Genomic DNA, 19,305 nt, shown 5'->3' with positions numbered 1-19,305 from the left:
GCGTCACGTTCATCACACACACACACACATTCTCCACAGGATCATCACACAGTATTGTTTACATGTCTGCATGTGCTAATTGCACAGGATCTTCACACAGCTGCATGAAGTGGATGGCAGACAGAAAGTGAGACCAGACCTATGTGAGAGACAGGCAGACAGTGGGACAGATCAGAATGTAGGGTTTGCTAACTAGCTATTGGTAAACTTAAATATTTCACAAATTTAAAGTCTTGGTGATTTTGTGGTAATTCAATGATCTAAATATCCTTTAACCCCAGCTGTCAGCAGCCAGTTTTATTTCACAATACAAGTTCCAAACAATTTTCTGGTTTCCATCCAATTGCATTGAAAATACAAACCCTCTATTTTATAGTCAATATTCTGTTTCACTCTGAAACACTCAATTTTACAAATACTGAATTAAGGAAGATCACTATGTCCGGTTCACTGGAACTTTAAGAAAACAATGAAAAGTAGATATTTTTAAAGAGAAATGAATGCATTATATTTTAGTTAGAAATTACATTTGTAATAATTAATTACTTATAAACTACTTATTAGGCATTTGAACGTCATTGTCTTACCTTAAAACCGTAAGTAAAGTGTTATTGCAGTAAACCCTCTGCGTTCTTGAAAAATGAACTAATAAGATATTGCAAATCAATATTTAATGTTCAATAACTTACTTTTGAGTGAAGAAGTCCTGTAATAAGCTGTGTAATTCGTGTCAGGTCCCGACTACACTGTTCAAATTTATTCTCGCGATAACAACCGGCTATCTGTACATTATAACAACCCTTCAAAACTAATAACACATGGTAACCCTGATGCAGCAAATCATTTTGACAGTTTTTTGGACAAATTAAATATAAAATTGTCTTTTAATTACGTATATGACATTATATTAACAAATTATTAAACTAAATTGCCTGTCCGTGACATTTAAATGTCGTTTCTCGCTTAAGGTCTGCATTCAAAAATAAGCTAATAAAATATTTCTGATTCACATTTCGTGTCCGGTTTTTCCTCATGTGGCAAGTACCAGTGTAATAAGTGGGATAATGTACAAGCAGCCTGCTGTTATTGCGAAATAAGCCAGTGTGATACAAGATAGAGTGTCATGTATGCATAATGCACACTCTTGGTGACATGTAATAGTGTGCCAGATACCCCCGTTATTTTTTTACTTCTTATTAATCGTCGGATGAATTGTTTAATCTGTTTAATACTAAATACTACAGTAACGCACAAACTCTAAAGCATATTACTTGAATAATATCAAATTTCTCGTATCTAATAGTTCTTAAGAACCCTGCACTGATGTTTGACATTTGTTAAGTATCAATGCAATATTTTGGGTAAAGAAATACAATAAATAAATTAATTGGCACAAAGATTGCTTTTCAAGTATTTTTTTTAAATCTTGTGTTCATGCGTGAGCATCAGCATAATACTATGCGTTCATAGTATCAGCGTGGGAGGATGTGATTCACTACATGACTCATTCTCCTTCGAGCATTAGCTCCTCATTCGCAAAGAGGCCTCATGCCTCTTAACATCCATATCATCATCGCCCGATCACAAATGCAGGACTCCAGCTGAGTCTTTCGAATGAAAGCATGCGTGCACGCAGTGAAGTCAATATATTGGGTTCACTGGGTTCTTGTTTGACTTCTCTATATATAGACACAATGTGGGACGATTGCACACTTCTTCTTCCTCTATTGATCATACAAATGATGTCAGTGTTTTATTGAGCTCTTGTCTGATTTATGGAGTGACTGTATGGCTCACTGAAGTCAACTAAATACCTGTTCAACTTGTTTTAAGAGAGACATTATTCTGCTGTGCATGTTGAGTTAGTCGACAAATGTAGGTCATAGCTGCATTTGCAGTTCCCATAAAACATTTTAATATATGGCCAAATTCTCAATGCAATCCCATATTTTCTCATTGTAAGTTTACTTTTTTTCTCAGTGAAAAAATTCCCTTGCTGTTGTTCTTGCAGTTCCATAACCTCAGCATGCTCGTACCAGCAGTTAAGTGAGATTTTACCTTTTTATGTTTTTTTTCATCTTGTGTTGTACAAATCCTTGGCAGGCCTTCAACTCGGAGACGGACAACTTCAAGCTCATGTACGGAGGTCACCAGTATCATGCCAGCTGTGCTAATTTCTGGATTAACTGCGTGGAGCCCAAACCACCGGGGTTGATTTTGCCTGACCTGCTCTAGAGCCCTGCTGCTATAGGGGAGCAACAGAACCTGTCCCAGAGCTTAACCTTGAGGCACAGTCTGAACGATTGTGGGAGTCATTGAAAGTCCTGTCACTTTAACTGTTTATCGCTTACTGTCTTGAAGCGGTACAGCTCTTGCCACTTGAATTTGGGACGTCTAGAAAAAACCTTCTAGATCTGCCATTTTCTGTAGGAAGGTCTAATATATTGTATACTACTGAAGAATAATTTAAAAACTGTATATGAAGTGAAATATGTCTTTGTCTCTACCTTATCATCTTTCTGATCTGATATCTGTCATTTTGATTGTGCCTGGTTGGATTTGATTTATTGCTGTTGGTTTATCTACTATATAAAGTAAATACAGTTGAGTTGTTCTGCATGTGCTATTAATAGCAGACTTGTGTTTTTGTAAAATAAAATCTGTGAACAAAACGACTTTAATGCATAATAAAAATCAAGGAGATATTGCATAAATTCACATTCGGCAATTGGCTTTTCATTAACTGTCAATGTAACCAGAAATTGGACCGTATTTGTTTTTCCAGAAGCTCATGTCAATGTTCTATGAGGATTCATTGCTATTATTTCTTCATTTTATGGCCACGGTATTGTTATTATTGAACTGGAACATCACTTTCACTTGTGAAAGCGACATGAATGTTTGTATTTCAAGCTATTTCTGAAAATCTTATTAAACATCAAGCCTATGAGCTCTTAGTGATATGTAGAGTTTGCGATTTAATGTGATGTTCCTTTTAAATGACTTTGTAAACCTGGGGCATCATAAAGCATTCGCAAAGCAGAAAGAATTCTTGGTTATGGAAGAGCAACTCTAAACCCTCATTTCTTTTCAGTGGTGATAGGTTTTACACAATGCTGTTACATTGCTAATATGAAAGCTAGATAAAAGATTCAACTATATCTTAGCATATTGATTACTTAAAGGGATGGTTCACCCAAAAATAATAATTTGTCATTTGGTGTCATGGTTTTATAAATCCACATGAGTTTTTTTTTTAATAACACCTGTTTTAAGTAGAAAGGTAGATGTGTGGTTTCTATGGTTTTACTACAAAAACAAAAAAAATGTGGTACAGTATAGTTAAACCATAGTGATTGTGGTGAGAGTGGATTGGTTAACTTGCACAAAAGGATTCATATATAAATTATACAGGTGTTAAGGGTAACTGTTCCTTTAATGGTGGTTAAGATGTTATTCTTATTCCCTACCAGTTCACATTCAACGCTGGAGTATTTTTTCCCATGATACATTTATGTGATTACCCCACATTATTATAAACCCTGTGGTTCTGTTGTTTGGTTTCTTACCTCACAATGACTCCGTGCTAATATCCGCTCCTCACAGCAACATTACCCTGGTGATGGTTACCAAGGATACAGGAGTTTGAATGTGTAAAATTGTTATACAGAGAACATCAAGCTTTTGAGTCCCTGTCTGTGCGATAAAGAATAAAGTCAACAGTCACACAATCAGTTACCCCCTTTAAAGGGCTGGTTCACCCAAAACTTTCTATCATTTATTCACCCTCGGATTGTTTCAGGCCTGTATCAATATTTTTGTTCTGCTAAACACAAAGGAAGATATTTTGAAGAATGTCAGTAACCAAACAGATCTCATCCCCGATTGACTCCTTTAGTAAATGGGGGGTGAGATCTGTTACTTACATTCTTCCAAATATCTTCCTTTGTAAATTATTACAGAATGTTCATTTTGGGTTGAACTGTCACTTTAAAGTCAACCCTGTTGACTGTTTTTTCAAAGATTATAATTTATACCCATTTTATTTTACTAATGCAGGGAAAAAAATAAACTTTTGACATTTTGTCCATTAATGATTTGTTTTTTTGGATGTATACAAGTCACATCGAGCTATAAAAAAGCAAGGACTACAATATTAAAATATTTCATCTTTTATTAATTTGAACACACTAATCAAATTGGACACTTTTGTTAGTGTAGATATTTACGTGAATTAGTAAAATGCCTGTGACAGAACTGGTTAACATGACTGAATGAAGTCTTTTCTGAAAGAAACATCTTAATTAAAAAAATAAAAAAACATTGGAAAATAGCAAATAGACAAAATATAAAATCTAAATCATTGAAAATATGACAGTTATATTTGTTGGTCTCTTAAGAAGAAACATCTCAAAGTTATCAGAATGCTGAAATGTCTATTATGCGCTGCTGTAGCCCAACACTGTCCTTTATAGATAAAGTTTGTTATATTCAATAAAATTCTGCCAATATACACAAGTTATTTACAAATCTGTTAAACTTACAACGTTGCAAAGTGTTAAACGGTTTTGAGGTTCTCTTATATACCTTTTAAAACTATTATATCTGTTGTCAAAGTAACTTTGTCATTTCTACACAGTTTTAATACACATCGTAATACAATAATATATTTTGATCAAATGCTACTAGTAATCAAGGGCAAACTGCTGTCTCGCAACAAAGACGACAGCTAAATTGAACAATAAGCACAATATTCACGTGGGGTAAATCTCAACCATAAACTCATGATTCTCGGCAGTTCCAAAGTGTTCCCAAAACTTTAAAATCTCAGAGATTCAACATCTCAACATTTTGAACAATGACCTTTGAACTTTCACTTCTGACCTCACAAAAATGACTCACAATGACGTCTTCCCTCTTCAAAACAGACACGAACACTCATCTCACTTGATACTCTGGCTGAAAGGACATGCATCTCTAGAGGCCGGAATACAACGGGGTCAAAGATGGTTCGCTGGACCAGTTGATTCTCCTCCTGTATCCTCTACGCTCAAACTAAATCCTTCACAAGCCCCAATAAGGTGCAAGGTTTCTGCGGTCCCTCTCGTACACATCGGGGATGACCCCGTATGGCGTCTGGATCATTTTCACAGAGTTCCTTCCAAACAGTTTCCTCTCGTACTCGATGAGCTGCCTCCAGAATCCTCCATTAGGGCGAATAATCGGCCGACGGGCTTTGACCCATGCATGTGCCTCAGCAAGAGAAACCCTGTGGTACTTCATGAGGTAAGCCAAGCAGAGCGAGGCGGAGCGGCTCACGCCAGCCGCGCAATGCACCAGCACAGCTCCCCTTTTGCGGCCCACGCTGTGGATCTTATCTGCCACGCTGTCGAAATAAAGCGCGATTGGAGAATGAGGCATGTCTGCCAACGGTACCTTCACATACTCCATGTGCGGCCAGTTAAAGTTGGGCAGCTCGATGGTGGCGTTCACCACACAGGTAATTCCCTTGGACAGGAGGAGACTGCGGTTTGACGCCACATTCCCGCGGCTTAGGAACAAGGAAGGGGTGATCTGGGCGATGCCTCCCAACAGGCTGCTGGTTTCGTGCATCAGTCGGGGAACAGTGGTGGGTACCACTGAACTACGGTGATGGTGGTGATGGTGATCAGGATGGTGGAAAAACCCATGACTTCTGGAACCCATAGAGGAGCGCAGGCAGGAGACGGACAAGTAGAAACCTTGAGGTTGTGCCAGGATGCCTTTTAGTTCTCCTCGGTCATCTTAAAGCGACTGATGATTTCACACAGACCATTGGACGTATCTGGAAGATACCAAGAGCAAGTCAAGTAGATGCATTGACTGAATGCAACTTACATCAATACATCATAGAAGCAACTTGGGTAATGGTAATTCAGAGTCCCATGGGAATGGATGGCAGGCTGTTATCCATTCACGTAGAGGAAGGTTCAGATAAACAGCCGGCACAAACTGGGACAGATGGGTTTTAGTATAGTAATGCAAACACAGGCTTCCGAACACATTCTTAAATTGATGATCCTCTTGCGAACTTTAAAGTCCACCAGGTCTTTATGCATTACATGGATACTTATTGTTCTACCAGCGTCTAAACATTTACAAGTGTGTATACTCAGACGGAGGTTAGATAGAGATTGAGTAGTCTCTGTTTCAGACGGCCCACCCATGGACCGCCCACTGTCTGTTCACAGAATGTCTCATGCATATTGCACAAAAATCTGCTACTTTTTCGATCTGGTGAACTTAAATCAAAAGCTTCTTTTCAGTCAAAAGGTTTTATTGAGTCTACATGGAAATAACATTCACTTGCTTAGTCAAAGTTTTCCAAATCTGAAAAAGGCCCACAGCAGCGAGGAAACTACCGAGCTAACAGGAGGAAGAAAATCACAAATCAAAAATTTTGCAGTAGTATTAAATGAGCATTTTGAAAAATGTTCAGATAATGTTAGAAATATTATTGTTATATTAAATGACATAATATTTATTTAAAAAAAACAGTTTAAAATTCTTACATTGTTAGTGGAGCATTTAAAACATTCAGAAACGCTTGTCATAAATAAATGAGAACGTTAGCAATACCTTCTTATAACATATTTTCTGTATATGTTTACATTTATGCATTTGGCAGGCACGTAAAAGCAACTTACATTCTACTATACCAAACATTTGTTTCTGAGTATGTGCAATCCCTATTGAACCCATGACCCTGGCGTTGCTAGTACCATGCTCTAACCACTGAGCTACTGCATTTCATGTCTCAGAAATAGTCTGTATATCTTTTCTTATGTGGACAAATGTTTACTGATCACAAAATAAGATAATTTCGTTTTTCTCGCTAAAACTTTACAAAAAGGTTTTATACTATCTGTTTACAATAAATGATTGCACCATGAACTAAAAAGAACAAATACATTCACATAACATTAATAGAAATTAATACATGCTGAAAAATATTGCTCATTTTTAGTTCATGTTAGCTAATGCATTTACTAATTTTAACAAATACTACCTTATTGTAATGTGTTGCGGTTTCCCAATGATTATGCCTTTAAAGGAAAATTTCCTATACTATTAGATGTTGGTCAAACAGAAGTTACTCAAAAGATCTGATAATACAAGAAGATTAAAACAGTAGAGAGAAGGCAGACCCATGTTGCTATAGAGCACACAGCCAGCTGTAGGATGTGATTACACTGCCAGAGAACCACAGGTGCTGTTTACACAGACATCCGATGCAATTCATATTTAGAATTTGGTTTGATATTTGTGGTGTGCTAAATAGGGTCAGAGTCCCCTGGATTGTAGCGAGAGGAATGGATGATATGGAGCCCTCAGGCATGCAATACACATAAGAACACTGGCTTTCCTTCAATAAAATATAGTGAGCTATGAAAAACAGGCTGCAAAAACAGATGCTCCATATTCGACTGTTATTCATGGCTTGACACCCAGGATAATTGCCAGATGCACATTTCGCCAGAGACTGATGCACAGGGGTATCTAGGGGCCACGTTACCTGAGAACATACAGTACCATAAAGTCATGTGGTCCTGGAGCAAAGCTTTAAGCTAACGCTATGCCATTAACTTTGCACTTTACTCCATACGCAATGATATGTTTGCTTGTTAAACCCCCAGGTCATGAATGGCATTTTGGAAGCATTAGCAGGCTACTTGACATTTTCAAGTAATTTTATATAACCCACAACCATTTTCATGTGTTGTGCACTTTTAAGGGTGGTGTTTTGCTACTCCGGCGGCCACATGTCGTCTCTATTAAAAGGCTTTTTAAAAATATGCCCTTATCCTTTAAAGGCATCGTTCACTAAAAAAAATCAACATTTATTCACCCCCATGTCATTTAAACCCTGTATATGACTTCTTTCTGTGGAACACAAAATGAGATATTTTGAGAAATGTCCATACCATGGAAGTCAATTATCCTCATTGACCAAAAAAAGATACAAAGTCATACAGGTTTCACATGAGGATGAGCAAATTATTTTTGGGGGAACTATCCATTTAAAGCAAAATAAATTGTCAACGAACCCAAGCACATAAAAAAAGAAGCAGTTTTCATATTTACAACACACCCTGAAAATCTTTTTTAAAATGCCTCATTTGTGGTTTGATTAATAAGGCTCCTTGTTGTTCCACATGGCCCTCACACATTGTGCACAGCTCAAGGGACATGAATCTGACAGCGGGTCACATCTGCTGGGAACATACAATAATTAACTCCATTGAACCAGCATTTATCCATGCTAATGTTGTTTTTTTACCATCAAATCAAGACTCTGATCGCAATAACATTTAGTCTCTCTCTCTCTCACTGGCTGTCACTCATTCTTCACTCTGAAATTGTATCATTGGGATTCCACGGATGCATTGTGGGTTTCTACACATTTTCTGTAAGCTTTTGTGCTTGTTAACTCAAAGGGGCAGTCAGTGTCACTTTGACTATGTTTTGGGGATTACGGTTTTTCCATTTTCTTTCATTTTTTCTATGTTAATAATTCATGCATTTATAGAGTTTATAAGGTTATTGAGTGTGTATAGATTTTTTCCAAAAATGAATTTCATATTCCTTGGAAACTGTCAAAGCATACAAGCTTAGAGCAACATTTGCTGAATACAAAAAATAATTTCTGGTAAACATCTTTAAAGACCATTTTCCAAAACTTTGTGAGTCTCCATGTGGTGCCGTGACCCGGTGACTACATCATAGGAGTTCTGAAATACTGGGCGGATATATAACAACAGAGACACACCTCAGCAACCCAAAGTCCAAATTGAGTCAAAGACCTCAGTGCTGACACTCACTTTCCATACAGAGCTATTTATACAAAGGATGAGCAAAGGAGTAGGAAGAAAGTGAGAGAGATCAAAGGTGAAAAATGTGTAAATAGTATTTGTGCTGTATAATTTTATGACTGAAATATATGTAAGAAGCAGCAAAATGAAACCATTAACTTCACCTCATGTCTTCCCAAATCCTATGACCCTTTGTACACAGAACTGAAAACGCTGTTGTGCCTTGTTCACATTGCTGGTGTCTGCGCCCAAACCATTTCATGCCTTTCTTTCTATTTGCTTGTGTCAAAAAAGAACCCCTGGCCATGATACAAGAACCATCACCAATTTTGTGCAAGGACACAATGCTGTAGAACAAAAAATGCTTAATTTATTATTTACAAAAAAGGATTACTTCAGGTTGGGTTACAAGACACATGACAACCAATGGTATTCTGTGTCAATGACGACAAATCTTCCTTCAGAGTTTGAATATACACTCATGTGAATGACTGCAAGTCCTTATTTTGTGTGTTTCACAGACAAACAAAAAACAACAAAAAAATGTTGATCAAAAAATGGTGCGAAATGATAGAGAGTTCTAATACAAAGATGAGCTCATTCCTGAATGCTGCAGTAAACGTGTATTATGAAAGCACTCTCCGGGTGTTTATGTAAAGGCACTGGCATGTTGATTACCAGTAAATTAGAAGCAATCAATCAATCTTCAATGAATATCTCATCCACTGGGAACAGAGCAACATGTGGCGTGAACACATGTATTCTTGGCATGACAGTAATGGGCTGCTATGTCAACCTCACACACACAGATTTATAATCCAGTATGTGTCTCTGAATCTGTCAACACCAGCGCATATCACAGACACTGTGCTCCAGGTCACGAATGCAGTATCTCTCGTGTGTGTGTGGAAATTCTTCCCGGGTGATTCCAACTCCGCAAGCATTAATGGGAATGAGAGACACCTGCTGAGAAACTCGAGCCCCAAAATGGCAGCCCTTCTTCCACACCAAATGTGGAAGAAGGAAACTGAATCTGAGCCGCGTTCACACTATCATCTTAATCTTGTCAATAGCCGAATGAAACAACCCATGTTGAATCAACAAGTGGGTCCCCAACTGGAAGCATTAAATTGTGAGATTAAAAACGATTACATATTAACATATTGAAAGATGCTTCAACATCATATGCCTGTTTTCACAGGATATTAAGAAAAAGATCAAATGCAAATTATAATAACTGAAGAGTTTTTGGATGATACCCATACAGATGACCGACAGCTATATAATCTTGATGTACAATTTAATGATGTCAAATGATGTGTTTATTCAAAATATGCAAAAAATTAAAATGTGCATAAGTGATGAGGCTGTCAGGAGATTTTGGTATTACTTACAATACATCATAGGCTACCAAGGCATGCTCTTTTGGCAGCTTGACTTGTAAAAACATTGACTTGTGCCAAACACCAATTTGCACACATTTTCATAATAACAATCCAACATACTGTACCTGTTTTATATTTTTCTTAGAAAGCCTGTGAAACATTTGGTCTGATGCTACAGCTATTTGTTAAATGCCCAAAAATCCGTGACACCTTTGATGGAAAAATGGCCAGTTATCTTATCATTGAGCAAATACAGGCAAAATGAACTGTAGATCTCTGTTTGTATATTTGTTTCATAGCACCTCGACCTGTTCCACACACGATGTGCTGCTATCGTTGGTTGAATAAAGATTGTAGGCTGTTTTTGCCAATAATGCAATCGGTTACAAAACTGGATACAAGAACGAACCTGTTGGCTTCACGATTGGCAACAAAATAACTAGTTCAAACTCAAGTGACGGAAAATGAAGAGCCATTGCGAACGCGCGAAAGCAAACATCGAGGAAAATCATACGAACAAATCGGCGCTGGGTTACGTGCACTTTTCGTGCAACATGAGCGTTTCTTTTCTTTTATTCGCATATGAATACGCGTCATAATAAACACGTGTTAATACGCTGAACTAAATAACACATGAATAGACGAGACATCGTAAAAGCTGAATTTACTCAATACACGTAGACAGCGAGGACTTCATTTAGTGCAAAAAATACTCGTGTTCTTCTGAGGCGCTCTAAAGAACAGACTTACAGTAACTTACCTGATCACTCAGAACATTGAAGGCATATATGTACTCTCAAGTCATGAAAGACGGTAAAATATATTTGTAATGCGAAGCGCTATCAAGCGAATTATTCCTTTAAGTCGGACAACTCCACGCGCATCTCCGCGATGCGTGCGCTCGTTTCTATAGTGCGTGACAACAGGAAATGTTCTATTGGGGAAAACATACGGCGAAAGAGCGCAGACGCGCCTCCCCTTTGACACACACTGACACATCACGATCGACACGCATCTATACAAATATGAAACACAAACATCATGCGCGGTATTTAAAGCCTCATGCTCAGTGTCTGGATGGAGGTGCAACTGAAGCTCATCTTATACAGAATACGTTTGTGAATTTATACTAAAGGCTACATATAAAATAGCCATAAATCACAAACAAGTCAGGTTGAGAAAAATATATCTAAATTCAATTTTAGAGTGGAAATGTGAAACATGCAGATTTATGTTTTATTTTTGTAAATGCAACATTGAAATTCTCTATCATTATTATGTAAGCATGTCTTCATGATTACCGAACAGCTTCCACAATCCCACCCCTTTAGCACAGGTTTACTGAGGTCAAGACACAGGGACCAACCCCAGGCAACCTCATAGTCTTTCCATCATCTGAGGCACAGAGCAAGCCTTTTCATTTGAGGTATTTCACCTCCGAGGCAAACACAGAGCAGTACTGTTTGAACTTCCAGAATGACTGTAGCGGTGTCAGTTACAGCAGAAGTCTGAAAAGAAATATGACAAAGACCAGGAAAAAGTCTGTGGCCCACCTGATACTCTTTGCTGGTGAGAGAGCACAAACCTGGGGGAGGGCCCTTGTGCGCTCACAGCTTTTTAGGAACAATACAGAGAGAAATACTCTTGTGAAAGAACTGCTCGGTGTGCAAAAGATGATGCAGGAGACCTACAACTTCTTTTTGCTTTTAAACACTCCATGAACTCAAATAGGAGTTTTATGGCTTTTATTTGAGTCATTGGTATGAGAAGTAAATAAACTTTTAAAATGTACTGTCTTCCTGTTTAAGGGGCATGAATAAAATCCTTTTAATTGATGACTCATCTTGCACACAGGTTTGTGAAAATATAAAAGTACCTGCTTCTCAATACCATCTGTGAGCAAAGGAGAGAGATTTTCATTCATGTGCTCGGCTAGCACATTCAGCACCAAAGAAAACATCAATCGAAGCCTTCAAATAATCGGAAACCTTTTTGGAGCCATGTGACAAGTCACTCTTTATTTAAACTAGTTTTATCGAACAGGAAAAGTCAATTTAATACTTAAAAAGCTTTGGTCTTTATGTACTGTAATGAAAATATGAAACTGAAAATGAATTATTATCACCCTTTATGTTTGTCACTGGGTTTTGCAAATATCTAACCATTTATTAAACAGCATTAAACAGTTTTTGTCAACTTTGACAACACAATATTTAATTATTTTTCCATTTTCTGAAAAACAGCAAATTTGGACCTGAGGTTTCAGTATGACAGTGATGTAATGCAAGATTTTTACCAAACAGTTAAAACGTTCGATCAAAATGTAACCATTGTTTTAACATGAAATACATTTGTAAGCTTTATTTCAGCGTAAGCTCCTGTTTTATTGTATGTGCAGAATGTGTATTTTTGCAATGGAAAAGAAACGTACTACAATAATAACCAACACATGTAATTACATACATTTGAGAAGTCGAATACCCCACAGAAAATCAAGAATAATAATGCGATAATTGTGATGAAAATTATACTCATGTGACTGATCCCTGTTCGAAGAATTAGGAGAGATAGAAGAAAAATAAGGCAAACATAAATCAGAGGGAGAAGAGCCATTCAGGATTCAAATGAGACTGAAATGTCAGGTGACTCACAGTCATTCCTGGGAGACAGTGAGCAATAATATGTTTCCACTGACTCGCATGGAGGCATCTCCAAAATTACAGTGACACTGTCAAAAAAAACAAGCGATGATCTGATCTAAATGGACCTGCTCAGCACTGTCCTCATACACAGCTCTCATCTACTAAGACTTTCACCAAAAAGTTCATGACCGATGAGATACAAAAGTTCAGATACCACCCGTTGCTGAGGCAACGACAACTCACCACTTTTGTATTGAGGCCAATTTTTTATTAAATCATTGGAAAAGAATGTTGAACATGCCAGCTAACCCATTTCACTGCCCCTGTGTGAGAGCTGGAACAGAAATAGACGAGGCGTTCCAGGCATGCTGGCAGAGGTCTACAGTGTTCTAGCTCCCTAGAGACAGACATCCAACTATCTTCCAAAATCTCCCTTCAGGAGGACAGAATAAAATCGGGAAGTTTAGCCTTGACAGAGGAATTTGACACAATCTCACCGGCCCTTATGTAAAAGGTTCAGAGTGTATTGTCGATTTGCCACGCAAAATCAATTTGACATGCCCATCAAATCCACACCCTTTACCATCAATAAAAATCTTTTGTACGACAGAAGCAGCAAATTTCAACCAATGTATGCTAGCTCATAGCACAACATTTTCACAAAATATTAGATATGCAAACATTTATTAGTATTCATTTTGATATTTGATATTTTGATATTTTGATATGTAACACAAGAAAACTCTTGTTAGTACTTTGTAGGTAACAACAACTAATAATGAGCAATGTGTTTTTCTGAACTTATTAAAGGGAAATCAATTATACGATTTTTTAAAGATAAAATATTCAAAAACACTAGCACAGTTAGATATGTTACATCATAACTTTCCAACATTTGAGTTCAGATAAATCTGCATCTCAAATAGTGTAATGGCCCTCCTTAGGATTGCACAGAGTACCGGTGCTACGGTAACATACCGATGCTAAAGTATGAAATTACCCACGATGCTGCTATACTTTTTAATGTAGTACCGTGAGTAATGTTGCATATGCGCATTAACGTTCATTTAAACACTTACATTTACTTTTGTGCTGTGTTTCTCCGCTAAACAAAGTAAAGTTTTGAACGACTCGTACAAGATAATGGGAGTCATGCATCAAGACACTTATCAGGTCTTTTTGAAAAATGGTCAAATGATTCACTAACTTACTTGCCGTTTAGGTTCACATTTGAAATTAGCCTAACATTTCCCTTTATTAACATTGCTGTATTAATGAAATTGGTCGCAGATTTGAATTATTTCCCACATTAACTTCATCTAGTCCTAATTAATATAGTTAATACGACAAAATATTTGAGTATACATTAAGTGTAGTAACATGTCAGTGCTGTCCATTTTTACTGCTGAAAAAATCTAAGGTTTGTACAGACTGATCACCATGTGACATCAAATTATTACAAGATTTTTTCAAAAGCAGTACTGTCTAGCAATATTTTGATCATGATTAATCGAGAATCTCATATTGTTCCTTTCTTGTTAATGTACAAATATACACGTATAGTTGATTGTGCATTAAAATAGTGTTATAAAAATGTATTAGTGAATTCTGAATTTAACAAATGATGATTAATAAATGCTGTAGATGTATTATTTAAAAGCTTAGTAAATACGTGTGTTAAATAAAACCTTATGTTTTTCTGAGAAAAAAAAACCTGTAAAAAATTACCTTAAAACATGAAATTTTCTGGCAGCTGGGGTTCCAAACTGTAAAACTTTGCTGTAAATTTTGCAGCAGGTTTGCAAGTAATTTACTGTACACTATAAAACTTTGCTGTAATTTCACAGTGTAGATTTAACTTACAATTTTGTTTTAAACATAAACTTACATAGCTCTTAAATTGTCTTTAATTAAACAAGACTTAATATCTTAGGTCACTTTAGTTGTTATGTAAATGTATCGTAATTTAAGAAGTTTTAAATATTTTTACTAAAAGACAAAACAAAACTTAGAAAGAACATCAATTTTTGCAGTGTTGCTGTGATAATGCAAGTATTGAGACCAGTCTCTTCTGTATCACTTTAAATCTCAAAAGTCAAAATGTTTTTAACTCAAATTTAAAAAGGTCTAATAGAAAAATATTAAGTAGTAATCAAACTACAGTAAATTATTTGCAAAAGTTTTACAGTGCAGTTACATGTTTTCCCCGTTTTACTTGTAAATTTGAAGTAAATTTCTGTAATTTTACCGGTTTACCAACATTATCAGAATGAAGGACTTTTTCTTTAAAACACACTAAATACAGAATTTGTACTAGTAGTATAAAATGAATTCTACCAGAGCTGTATTAACAATAATAGAGATGAAACCTATTTTCAGCTACTGACTTAATTCCTTTCTCACAGGGAGCTTCTCAATGCAACCTGATGTCTGATCCTGAAGGCATCTGCGTCTCTACAGCTGTGATCAGTGGGATCAGTATTCTTACTGCTGACAGCAGCGTTTCATGAGTGTGTGTGTGTGCGGAGTGTCAGACAGCCTTTCAGCTGCCCCTGCGTGCTAAATATCAAACCATTTGTACAGAGCCAGGTACGTGTACGAGGTTAAAATGCACTAGTTCAACAAACGCCGCCTGTGTACAACAAACAATAGTCTTGCTGAAGTGGAATAAAGTGTGCTTATAAGCACAAGAGCTACAAGTGCGTCATTGTTTTCCCGTTTCGATAAACACATGCTGTACGAGAATGAAAACAAGCCTGGGAACAGGGATTAATATGTTTGTGCTCGGTGTAAAAGAATGATTTAGTAGCTGAAATGTGTTAAGGAGAGAGAGCGTTATAAGAGAGAGGAAGCTCAACCAGTCAGAAAATCAACAGGGTAAAAGCAGTGTGTGTGTGTTCAGTCTCTCGACAGTCATCCTCCCCTGAGCCGATCCGCTTTCAGCATGCAGAATGCCACAGACCTGGTTGCCAAGGAAACATTTTGTGTTGATAATGGAAAACGAGTTTACATTTGTGCTAATCACTGCCTTGCTATAATGGCGACCTGGTTGCCAGTGGCCACAGCTGCTCCCCTGAAAGTCAACATGAAACCAAAATCAAGCATGTTTATATGACTAATACATGTTCTTGGAGTTATTCTCAGTTCTTCCAAAATATCTCTTTAAATAATCAAAACATTTTATTAACCCCTTAAAAACCATCAGCAGAATTCTAATTGATTTAATAATTATTCTAATGGATTCCATTCCATTGCCATTACAACCATTACAATATTCCTTTGTGCATTTGGGACTTATTCCAGTAAGATTTATTGGTTCACATAGTCCAGGTAACATATCTCACCACATAACCCAACAAATTACCATAATACAGTTTATAGTTTCCATCAAAACTAATACAACAACCGTTATAACTATTCAATATTTTAGATATATTTGTAAAATATATTCAGTGATAGTTTCTATTGTTCTATTTTTTTGCCAGAGATATCTGGAAAACCTGGCCAAAAAGTTTTTCGTTAGAATATTGAACGTATAGCCCACCCAAAAATGAAAATTCTGTTATCATTTGCTAAACACAATTGAAGATATTTGGAAGAATGTCAGTAACCATTCAGATCTCATCCCCCATTGACTCCCATAGGATTTATTTTCCCTATTTGGCAGTAATAGATTATGGATGATAGTTTCACCTTTAAAGAAACTAAACTAGAAAATCCGAAAGTAATTCTCTTACCTTCACAAAATAAAGACAGACTTTTTTGTGACTGCATCTGCCAAGTTCCAGATATATGAATAAATTTCTCTTGTGGGACTTGGATGGTAGTTTTGACATGGAGGGTTCAAAATCAGCTTTTCCAGCTCATATCAACAAACGAGAAAGAGGGAAACGGTTCTTCCGCATGTTCCTCTGACGATGGCTGTAATTTCCATAAAAATGAGATGATTAGAAAGAGGAATGAAAGAACATTATGCTAAAGCAAGACCTGATTTTTTTTTACTGCAACAAAAAGTGTCACAAATAAATAAATTGGGATAGTAAATTTTGAGATTTTGCGAAAGAGATCATTCTCTCTTTTCAGCTGTAAAATCTGGTCATTTAATGGTGAAGCTGGTTCACCACATTGGCTAAACTGGTGGGGACTCACTTCGTACACAATTCAGCCTGAACTGCTTTTTCAGACCTTTCACCATCCCAGACATAGAACATCATGTCCTTAGCATCAAAAAGCAAAATAGGTGGTATAAGTGTTTAATTAGAAGTTAAACAATACCATTTAGCAACAGAAATGAGCAACAACAATCACTCAACTTTTTTTCAAATCATGGCAGGTTCATGGATTTTTTTACCCTGCCATAATAAATACAGATGTTTCACGAATGATCTGACAAAATACCACCAACACAGAATGATCTGGCAGGGTCATAAGGTAACTGCACATTTTCATGGTGCATAACACACATCATCATTTAAAAATGTGGAGAAGAACTGAGAAACGGTGCATTGTCCTCAAAGACAGATCTCATTTAAAGTCTGGTTTGATGAGATGGGGCGGATGGGGAATGGGCATGTGTACAGCAGAACGCACACAGCGAGCCGACACCAGAATCTAACATCTCTCTTTCCGCTCAGCTGCCAGACGGCGGCCAACCGCTTTATGCTCAGCTCACATTATGATCATAGACATTATGAGATGCCATTTCGGTCTGCGGTCTTGTACTGATACTGTTCTTCAGTCAAAAATGTCAAACGAGATTGAAGTCTTTTGCATGCACTATAGCATTTAAAGAAACAGCATTAGCAATCAGTGTTGGGTGTAACTAGTAACTAAGTAATTTAATTACCTCGAGGTAAGTAAAGTAAGGGATTACTCTTATTTTTCTGTAATTTAATTACAGTTACATCTGATGTAATCAAACTAAATACTATGTATTATACAATAGTGATTATTGATATTGATCTTTAAAATGCATGCTTTAAAGTATCCTTATCACATTTGTAATACTTTGGTGAGGTAATAAAAAAATCTTTATGTAGTTTTATATTAGTTATTTGAATAAATTAAAAGAGCCGTTTCATGTCTATCCTTGATTCGCTTAACTAATCAAGGTTGATATGGAATACATAAAGTAATGAGTAATACGTAACGCTTTTTGGAGAGAGTAAATCATATCTTTGAAAACAAAACAACTCTTAAAGCATGTCTAGATTATCGCACCGGTAAATTTTCAATGGGGTATATGCACACGGGATGATGACGTATTTCCATTCAAATCGCTGCCAGCTACGTCACTTCCGCTCTCATTATAATAATGTGTTAAGAAAAAACATACATATTTGTTAATATACCTTGAAAGGGATAGCCTCAAGTGATTCTCCTTTTAGGTTGTTGACGTATGGGGAAGTGTTTGATAATTAGACTTGAGTTGTTGTTTGGAAGTGCATCCTGAAGCGAAATGCCATTGTTCCCAATGGTATCGGATTTAACAGAGCTGGCAGATATTTTAGTGGAAGGACGTCATCACTCTTTGTGCATATTTCTCATTTATCATTTTTATTTACGCCTACTACTATTCTACTCTGGGGACAAGCGTCAGTTTTGCGCTATTAGTTTTCCTTCCACTTTCCCGCATTGGCAAGTGTGACGTGACTGAACCTAAAGCTCTTATCTGAAACCTGCTTTGCTGCCTGAGAGATTTCTCCTATCATTTCTCAAAGCCCATCCAAACCTCTTCAACAAGATCAAGCTCTGTGCTCAGAGCCGGAACGTTCGTACGGAAAAATAACTCTGGACGCAGAATTGAACAATCTGTTGTGACAAAACCTGCCACCGCACGGAAAGCGAGCTGAAGGATGAAAAACAAACAAAAGTCTATAGCTACACTTTCACAACACAAAACGTGTCTGGTCCATAATCCAAACTAATGTGAGACCGGGGTGTATTCCAGAAAGCAGGGTTAATTTCCTGTAGCTCAGTGGTAAGAGCATTGCGGTAACAAAGCAAGGTTGTGGGTTCGATCCCAGGGGATTGCACATACCTATGTAAAATGTATAGGGTAAAGCAATGTAAGTCGCTTTGGATAAAAGTGTCTGCCAAATGCCTAAATGTAAATGTAATTTCCCTTCAGCTTAATCCTGACCTCTGTGTTAATTAACCCAGATCTTGCTTTCTCAGGGTATGTCGGTTCTAGAACCCGTTTGAAGAGTAAGTTTAATCAACCTCCGGAAAGATAACCAGAGTAAATCCGCGCTCACAGAAACAACATGAGAGACATTGTCAATGGATCACAGATTTCACGCGTCACCATGGAAACGGTCGGGAAGTTTAAAGTTTTTGACAGTAAAAATTGCATCAGTGTATAAAGTGCGTAAATTAAATGATTTAAGTATTGTGATTGTAAAACTTTAAACGCTTTAAATCAAT

General features: G+C 36.9%; 2 protein-coding genes across 7 annotated transcripts in view; one reads left to right on the top strand and one right to left on the bottom strand.

Annotated features, from left to right (window-relative positions):
- synrg (synergin, gamma) overlaps nt 1-2,969 on the top strand; it is a 42,175-nt gene extending 39,206 nt beyond the window's left edge. For 5 of the 6 annotated variants that reach the window (XM_056756149.1, XM_056756142.1, XM_056756144.1 and 2 more), the window contains one exon: nt 2,104-2,969. In XM_056756149.1, the coding sequence (XP_056612127.1) occupies nt 2,104-2,235 (132 nt within the window). In that variant the 3' untranslated portion in view covers nt 2,236-2,969. The other variant, XM_056756146.1, reaches the window with a different exon arrangement.
- A 1,187-nt stretch (nt 2,970-4,156) lies between these two features.
- dusp14 (dual specificity phosphatase 14) lies at nt 4,157-11,147 on the bottom strand. The gene is made up of 2 exons (XM_056757771.1): nt 10,998-11,147; nt 4,157-5,824 (listed from the first exon to the last, which is right to left on the bottom strand). The coding sequence occupies exon 2, from the start codon at nt 5,704-5,706 to the stop codon at nt 5,065-5,067; it is 642 nt and encodes a 213-aa protein (XP_056613749.1). The 5' UTR covers nt 5,707-5,824; nt 10,998-11,147; the 3' UTR covers nt 4,157-5,064.
- Nucleotides 11,148-19,305: the final 8,158 nt, after the last annotated feature.

This window comes from Triplophysa dalaica, chromosome 9, assembly GCF_015846415.1.
Source record: "Triplophysa dalaica isolate WHDGS20190420 chromosome 9, ASM1584641v1, whole genome shotgun sequence".
Taxonomy (NCBI): Eukaryota; Metazoa; Chordata; class Actinopteri; order Cypriniformes; family Nemacheilidae; genus Triplophysa; species Triplophysa dalaica.
Note: the sequence above shows the minus strand (reverse complement) of the source record. Positions and strands in the feature narration are given on the sequence as shown.

What these genes read in the sequence shown, in the direction of transcription:
- dusp14 (XM_056757771.1), bottom strand. Translation starts at nt 5,706, where the DNA reads ATGGGTTCCAGAAGTCATGGGTTTTTCCACCATCCTGATCACCATCAC.